Source organism: Lactuca virosa, chromosome 6, assembly GCF_052849685.1.
Source record: "Lactuca virosa cultivar CGN04683 chromosome 6, Lactuca_virosa_CGN04683_v6, whole genome shotgun sequence".
Lineage (NCBI taxonomy): Eukaryota > Viridiplantae > Streptophyta > Magnoliopsida > Asterales > Asteraceae > Lactuca > Lactuca virosa.
The window spans coordinates 193,567,048-193,576,115 of NC_136431.1; the positions used below are offsets into that span (position 1 = coordinate 193,567,048).

General features: G+C 34.8%; 2 protein-coding genes across 2 annotated transcripts; one reads left to right on the plus strand and one right to left on the minus strand.

Moving 5' to 3' along the window:
- The first annotated feature begins 1,203 nt into the window (after positions 1-1,203).
- On the plus strand, positions 1,204-3,195 carry LOC145120258 (uncharacterized). Its single transcript, XM_079056075.1, has 7 exons — positions 1,204-1,337; positions 1,455-1,644; positions 2,031-2,113; positions 2,219-2,305; positions 2,377-2,525; positions 2,621-2,752; positions 2,852-3,195. The coding sequence occupies exons 2-7, from the start codon at positions 1,479-1,481 to the stop codon at positions 3,039-3,041; spliced, it is 807 nt and encodes a 268-aa protein (XP_078912201.1). The 5' UTR covers positions 1,204-1,337; positions 1,455-1,478; the 3' UTR covers positions 3,042-3,195.
- A 96-nt stretch (positions 3,196-3,291) lies between these two features.
- Positions 3,292-5,943, minus strand: LOC145120257 (GDSL esterase/lipase 7-like). The gene is made up of 5 exons (XM_079056074.1): positions 5,394-5,943; positions 4,828-4,955; positions 4,473-4,712; positions 3,668-3,923; positions 3,292-3,591 (listed from the first exon to the last, which is right to left on the minus strand). The coding sequence occupies exons 1-5, from the start codon at positions 5,803-5,805 to the stop codon at positions 3,359-3,361; spliced, it is 1,269 nt and encodes a 422-aa protein (XP_078912200.1). The 5' UTR covers positions 5,806-5,943; the 3' UTR covers positions 3,292-3,358.
- Between the last annotated feature and the right edge of the window lie 3,125 nt (positions 5,944-9,068).

The window sequence follows — 9,068 nt, forward strand, 5'->3', positions numbered from 1 at the left end:
GTTGATTCGTACACAATAATTTTTCTCTATACATAATAATTTATGTTTTAAAATGTTGTATAATACAACTTTATAAAACACAAATTATAGTGTATGGTAAAAAGCAGTTGAGTTGTGTACGAATCACTTCCTATAACCAAAAAAGAATGTTTTTTATAAAATTTACAGAAAATTTGATCATATAATATGTGTTAGATGAAATGTTTTACCACACAAGACCACATTTGCATACGTCTTTTTAGAGTACATTCGTAACTCATTGTTACATTCTTATCAACCAACTATTAACTGTTCTATCCTCCTTTGAAGCATGAGTTTTAACCTCAAGGTAAAATATTGCCACCGATGAAAAGATGTGATGATTTCCAACTCATAATGCACACATCTTTTCACCAAGCACATTGTCATCTTCTAACTTCAAAAAAACATAAAAAAACAAAGTGCTTTCCCAGCTTGAACAATTTTCAGGCTATGTATACATTTGCCACAAGCCCACAATGCCTACTTTCCCATACAACACCTAATTCACAAGATTCCATATTTAGAGGAACGTTTGTAATGTACAACCTAGATGATAATTTTTTGGACAATTTTGAGTTAGTGTTATTATGGTTTTCATTCCCTCCATGACCATCAATGGTAGCATAAGAGACAAAGGAAAAACATTGTACCAGTTAAGCCATCAACCGCCACAAAGAACCACTATTCAACGGAATGACTATAAATAACGGGAATTGTCAAGAAAGTCTTAATATTTTCGGAAAAGTTACGGTTAAGTCCCAAAAAAAATTTGAACATAAAAAGTTCCGATTATCTTATTTTGGCTCAAATTAACAAAAAATTCATTTTTTTTTCTTTTAATAGGAATGACATATTTTTGTGTAAAATAAATAATTGAGATTTTTCTGTTCAAATTTTTGACTAAAACGTAACTTTTCTAAAAATAATGAGACTTTTATGAAAATTTTCCTGTAAATAATAAGTTTTTTTTTAAAGGTGTCATTACCATATTTTCCTCAATGTCCATTTCCAAACTTAAATTGATTATTTTGATAAGTTTCGCTTGACTTGAACGAACTTAAGTCAAATATTCAAGTTCGAATAACTCGATGACAAAAGCTTACTAGTTTAGTCCAACTAAAAAGGAATATTGAAGGTTTAATATAACATTTCAAAACACCTTAGGGGCTCCAAGCGACAAAAACTCAAAGAGTGATATCTGTTTGACGATCAAAATTATATTATTAGTAAACCCGTTAAAAAATGCCAAAAAGAACGCTCCAGTCAAAATCCTAGGGTTTGGAGTCTGGGCGGAGCACTCGATTAGTCAATTAAAGGTACGATTCTTTACTCTATCTCTTAATCGTGGTTACAAAATAGGATTTTTGTTTGTAATGCCAGGTTAATTTCAATTTTGTTTTGATTAGCTGATCATTTTTGAAAATTTGGATCAGTTTGCTATTGTGCGTAAAGCAGTGATGGATGTGGACAGATTAGAGCTTGTAAAAGCTCAATTGCAACCATTTTTACGTCAAGGGGAGGAATATGTTCGTCGTGTTGAAGAATTTGCTCGTGAGATCCCTCCAATTCAGATCTATATTGCAGTCGGAGCCGTGTTCATCACTACCTTTTTAATCTACTTAAGTAATTTCACTACTCTCTCCTTCCATCAGATCGTTTTCGTTGCTAGTAATTTTCTAGTTTGTGGATATGCTTATTCCAAAATACGAACACCTGTAGTATATTTTGCTTAGTTTTTACTATTAAACTGTTGGATGTTTGTACACATGTTCGTTTAAGTGCTTGATGATGTTTATTAGCTTTCATGTTAACTAACATTAGGAAATCTACACTTTATCTCTCCTTCATTCATGTAAGTTTGAGGTATTTAAAGGTTATTAGACACAAAATCTTACAACTAGTCTTTTTCAAGGATTGATATTTCAATCTTAACATAATGTAGCAGTTGTTTGCATATCTACATGGTTATTCCTTATAAAATATACCTCATTTCTTGATTCTCTTTGCAGTACGCCTTTTCAAGCATACAATATCCAACACCATTGTACTCACAGGGCTTAGTGGAGGTGGGAAAACTGTTCTTTTTTACCAGGTAAATAAATAATCACAGCAAAAAACTATTTAAGATACATTTTATTCAAATCATATTGATGCCAACAACGTTTATTTTTTTAACAAAAACACAATCTTGATACAGCTTCGTGATGGATCTTCTCATCAAGGCACTGTCACATCAATGGAACCCAATGAGGGTCTTTTTGTCCTCAATTCTGAGACCTCCAAGGTAAACAAACTACTTTCTTTACACTTTAACAAACCTAAACGAGGGCAAATTCGTAATATGTTGTTTTGCAGAAAGGCAAGATTAAGGCAGTTCACCTTGTTGATGTTCCTGGCCACTCACGTTTGCGCCCTAAATTGGACGAATATGTCCCTCGAGCAGCTGGCTTAGTATTTGTTGTGGATGCTGTGGAATTCTTGCCCAATTGTCGTGCTGTTTCAGAGTAATTTATTTTTTTAATTATGATTTAAAACTTAATCCCATATGTGTTTTTTTATGGATATTAATCTTAACATATATTGTTTTGTTTGCAAAAAGGTATCTCTATGACATTTTAACAAAATCGAGTGTTGTCAAGAGGAAAATTCCACTTCTTATCCTTTGCAACAAGGTGGATAAAGTCACTGCACATACAAAAGAGTTCATCCGAAAACAACTGGAGAAAGAAATGTATGTTCTTCCCTCTATCCAGACAACACTTGTTTTGTCTGTGTTGTAAATGAAAAGGGTAAAACAGTAATTTACTCACATTCTTGAATGACTTTGCAGTGATAAGCTTCGGACATCAAGAAAAGCTGTATCAGATGCAGATATATCTAATGAATTCACACTCGGAATCCCAGGGGAACCCTTTTCATTCTCTCACTGTGTAAACAAAGTCACTGTTGCTGAGGCTTCTGCATTAACTGGCGAGATTCAACCCTTGGAGCACTTCATTAGGGAACGTGTCAAGCCTTGATCTTTCACTCAATTCCATTCCATTTGTCACAACGGAATTAGATAAATAGCAACGGAATCGGAATTTGAAGAGATGTTTCCCTTTCTTTTTTCTTTTCTTTTTTGGAAATTGTTGTTTAGGACATGTTAATATTCTAAAGACGTAAATTTGCATATTGTGGGGTGTGTTTAACAATTCTGAGATTGATTTTGACTTTTCTTTTCATATCAATGCTAACCAATTTACACTTGATGCAACTAATTTCTAGAGATATGTAATCTATGTACATTATCAATTTTTCATACAACACCTACACATTAACAAAATAGAAAATTTCCCTATTCACCCCTCTGAGCTACCATATCCATCATGTTCATTGGATAACACATCTTCGTATGCAATCCAGACCACACATTCTCTGCCAAAATCTCATTCACAGCAGATGTGGGATGAAATTGATCCCACCATAGATGATCTGAAGCATTCTCACAAGCCATTCCAGGTGATATACACATGATCCAACCATTATATCGTCCTAAACCACAGCATGCAGAATTCATCACGCTAAACCCTAAAACAAAAATCATCAAGATTTAGAATTTTAGATCTTTGATTTCCGAATAGTTTTGGAGTCAAAATTGTGTTACCGTATTGGTCAAAATTCTTCATGATGTCCATGGAACCAAGATATGCATCGCAGAAGATGATGTTGGAATTGTTGAGTTCTTTACGAAGCTCTCCCACTGTGTATCTTAGAACAAAGTTGAATTCCATTATCATGTTGTTTATCTCCTTCACACATTCCCCATTTGTGCTGTTGTATTGCCATAGGTAGTATGGGGCACACCCGATTGGAGCTAGTCCCATCACCACCACTCGCCTCACTTTCGCATTGTACAAATTCTACACCGCAAACTACAACATTAATCACCATAAAGCTGTAACAGAACAAAACAGGTTGTACTGCGTCTGACACGCATTGGACTTGGGATCAAGACTAATGTCAATGACACAAAAATTATAACTTTTTGTCACGCCAAAAAAGGCGAAACAAGATGGGATATGGACTCACTCTCGATCTCTCATATGTGCAAAAGACATAAATACCCTCCTCATCCTCATCATTGAAAATAGCCCCAAAGAAAACTTGTCCAGTCCTATCCTGAATAACAAATGCAGCCCAAGGCTGCATTTCTTACACAAAACATGACTAGGCTAGACAAACTTTGTTTACTATTTTTAATGATAAAGATGAGAAGGGTATTTACGTCTTTTGTACAGATGAGAGATCAAGAGCAAATCCATGTCCCATCTTGTTCCGCCTTTTTTGGCGTGACAAAAAGTTATAATTTTTGTGTCATTGACATTAGTCTTGATCCCAGTCCAATGCACGTCAGACACAGTACAACCTTATTGTTCTGTGTAAGAAATGGAATGGAGGGTTGTTGTAACCTTTATCTCTTGTTTCATTGATTGGGCTAAAAACTGTGTAAATTTCCATGAGACGTATTTGGATTGTACATCGGATACATTGGGCAAATAGTAATGTATGTAATCATTAGTCCCGATTGAAATGTAAAAAATGGAGTTTGTGATGAGACTTGATGCTGCAGCCTCACCCATTGTTAGTATGAACCGTTGGAAGGTATCCATAACCTGTTGAATTTGCTGAGTGAAAGATATGTGTTGACCCTGTAAATTATAAAACGGTATTTTTCTTGAATCTATGTATAAAACAAAACAGCAAAAAGCCAGAAAATTTATAAAAATTGGAACTTGGAATACATAAATTGATAAAAACTTTTACCAGTTCTGATCCACTGGAGAAGATGATTCCAGCACCAGCAGATGCATAATTCAACCCGCGTTTCATGTCATTAACAGAACCACTTTGACCTAAGAAGCTTGGGACAAATGGGAGGCCAAGATGTAATGCTGTTTGGGAAGATGAGAAAAATGGTATTGATCAAGAAAGTTTCAAGAAACATGAGATATTTTGTTTGATGTGAATTGATATATGTGACACAATAAGGAAGAAAAACAAGATTATTCAAGAAAGTAAATCAGTGAAGCTTTTCATCGAACACCTGATCTGCATCCACTAAATTAGCTTTGATTATCTTTTAAATTTCTAAGAACTTGAAACCCGAGATAGAAGAAAAAGTATAAACATTCAGGAATCGCATTTTTTTGCCAAACAAATAATCCAAGAAAATCAACGATCGTGCTACGATAAACATGAATCAGATTCTTCTACTGTTACAGAAAACTTGAATGAATAATAAGAGCATCAAAACGCACAAATAAAATGGAACCAAATAACAACCGTATTCTCAGCTAACATAAAAGTTTAAGTAAAAAGTAGTTAATTACCAAGATAATCGACAGGGATTCTTCCGTTGGAGAATCTTCCGGTGGGTTGATGGGTATCAAAGTCACGTCCATAAGGAAGACGATCTGCTCGTGCAAATGTTCCAAGAAAATTATTGGTCCCACAATCAACAGAAGAGTCACCAATTACGAACAGCGCCGGAACCGGAGAAGGAGGCAGTGGAGGTGGTGGAGGGGGAAGAAATGGAGACGGTGGTGGTGGTGGTGGTGGAGGAGGAGGAGGAGGAGGAGAAATCGAACTATTTCTTGATCTGGTATAAAGATCAGAGCTATTTCCTGGTCTAGTATAAAGATCTTGGGGAACATGGACAACTCCAACTGGTTTAAAATTGAAAAACATGGTGTGGGTAAGAATCAAGAGGGGTATGAATCGAAAAGAGGAGGAAGACTCCATTGATGAATGCGAGCTTTGTGACAGACAAAAATGGCGGGGTACAGTCGTCCAGAGAGTTGAACTTAACAGTTAACGGAAATATGTGAAGAAAATTGAAATACGGGCCAATATTTGGACTTCTGCCCTCTTGTAATGTGTTCTGATATAAGGCCCAATTAAATATTGGCTACAAATTTTCCTAACGAATGTATTCCATTAAACTTATATCTATGGCTAGATTTGATCCCTAAAATATATATATATATATATATATATATATATATATATATATATATATATATATATATATATATATATATATTTGCATATTATTATATATATATTAAAGTTATGAAGAAAAGGAATAGTGAACTGGCCATTTTTTTGGCAGAAATGGTCCCTGGGTCGTTTTCTGGCTTTTTTGACGTTATGTATATTCTTTAGGGTATTTTTTGACATTATGTATATTCTTTATGTATACGTGTTAGCAATCTAAGGCGTCATTATCTTCCCCCAGTGTCTCTCTCATCCGGTATCTTCTACAATGTTCCCGATTTTCTTTCGCTCCTCTTTGAAATATCTTCCGTCCTTCCTGAACTCTCTATTACTATCCACAATTCACGTTTAGTCGGAAGAACGCCTGCAAGCAGACGAACGAAAGAGAGGGAAAAGTGAAGGCGCATCGGTCGATTTGCAAAGCCGAGATGGTCTCCAACTTCGAGGTCGAACTAGGCGAATTACAAATTCCCTTAGTAATACCCACCTGCTTTCTTTTGCTGTCTTCAACTGTGTTTCTAGAGCCGATTCCATCATCTTTCCTTTCCTACTCTACTGCTTTTTCCCTCCTTTTGTTCTTCGTTTTTTTTATCTCACCCTCTCTCCTCTGTTATTTGTTTAGTGGAGAATCGAAGGGTTCCAACTTTAGCGATCGTTTGTAACAGTGTCGACCAGTGGCGGCATAGGCGCAGGGGCCAGGGAGTTTTAGTTATCCCAGCCACCTGACGACATCGAAGAACAAGGAAGCATCAACTTTTCCCATTGATCTGCAACCTTCGCCAGGTGAAAGGTACCAATCGGTCCAAACCTCACATGAAAGCTTACGGGTTTTTTTTTTTTTTTTTTTTTTGCCAAATACATGTTTACACTTTGTATCCCAACAATACAATTCAGTTATACTTACCCACATGATTATGAGATATGAAAGTAACTTTCATAATGTACACCAACTGTTCGATAAAATGCCTGTAAACACCAAAAACATTGATGCAGCTCTATTTGACAGGTTTTTCATTTATATCGAGACTGATGTTGTTTGGTTGCCTTATTGCATCAACAAATTGTTTACCACCGCTTACGGTATAAATGGTTGCCTTATTCGCCTGTAATGGATTCTACTGATTGGACTGATTCTTCAAGCTACGCCCAACCTTCTGTCTTCGCCTTTTGTTCTTTGTTCTGAGGACACTTGCAGTCCATTAAAGGTATGATTTTGTATACTACCTATTTAATCATTTGGAGAATATTGGTGGTTCTGTTTTAATAATTTCTTATTAGTGACAACAGCAAAGTAGGAAATGTTTAAAAAGCATAAATCAATCGCATGAGAGTATCCAACAACTTATTTTATGAGAGGGGTATATGTGGAAAGTTTAATCTGTAGAAAATGATAAAAAAAATTACGAAAAAAGAAATCAGTAGGACAGTTGAAATAGCAATAACAGGATGACCAATCCTTCAAATAGTAAACTTTTTCATAGAGAACTACAACAGTAAAATTCAATATAAAAAAGGAATAAATTATGACGTGGTTAATCAAATGGAAGCAGTAGGATACAAAACACAGGGGTAAATTAGGAAAGGAAAAAAAATTAGCATATTAAGTGGATGTTATTTTTCTGTAATGGAAACAGTATAATACAAAACACAGGAGTAAATTAGGAAAGATCCAAAATTTCAATCAAACCGGGGTCCGCCAGTAAATGACGCAGGTAAGAATGGAGATGATTACTTTCAAAAGGCACATCAAATACCTGCTTGAAAGCGGCTGTCATAGGGTCTAATTTTGTATGAATTCACCCCTTTGAGAATGTGGCATAAAAAGGATATTTGTTTTATCATACCTACACTTTGTTATAAACTTAATAAATTTAGTTATTGCAGCCTTTTGCGAGAACCCTTTAAATCTTTACCTCTTATTTGGACCACCCATGAAAAAACACCAGGGAACTTGACTCCACTGTTGATGCATCAGAAGTCTAGATGGCATACCGGAAAACAACACTAAAACATTATTCTGATAATGTCTGATTTTTATAAAAAAATTATACATAACATTTTATTTTCATCTTTTATTTTCTTTATTTACTTTTTTTTAAAATATGCCTAAATATAACGTTTTAATAACCAACTTTACCAGTGTACTTTCTTTCTTTTAGAGCAGGCAAACATCAAAGATTGTATTTTGATTTTAGTCGTTGAAAAAAATAGCACTATCTTAGATCATTGTTCCATCCTCTGCTTAATCACTACCCACCTATAATTTTGGTTATAGGTTCTCTTTATATGTTTATTTCTGAAGTATTGTGGCTTCTTTTTAATAACAATTGTTGGTTTTTTATGGTTATTTTTGAAGGATTTCAAGAACAAACAGAGAAGCTGCAAGCTAGGGAAGCCAATTTCAGGAAGAGGGAAGAGGTACTCAAGAAATGTTGTCTACATATATGTTTATCACAATGTAAATATATTTTTAAATACATAATCACTCATAATAGTAATTACATGAGTAGTGAGCAAACCAATGACTGAAAAACTACATTTTTTTAACAGATACACAAAAATCTCCAAATAGACAAATAATTCACTGCAATTATTAGATTCATAATATAACAGTTTAGCACATACTAATCTCCATTTTTCTTGACGTTTATTTGTTTTGGTTAGGATATTTAAGGCCCAATTTTTTATTTTTATTTTTAATCTCTTGAAATGTGTTCGATCTTGCTAGACTTGATAGCTGATGTGTCTTCTTTTAAGTGCATTTTCATAAACCGGGGTCCGCCAGTAAACGACGCAGGTAAACAGTACTGTGGATTGCCATAGATCCTGGATATTGAAAGCTCGTCTTGATAATGACTGTACATAAACCGGGGTCCGCCAGTAAACGACGCAGGTAAGAAGACACGTTGGTTGCTATTTCTTGCTGTTAGCAAGATGATATACTGATTTTTAATTTTTAATCATTTTTAGGAAGAGCATATTGTATTGTGTTAGCCGAGAGAGTTGTG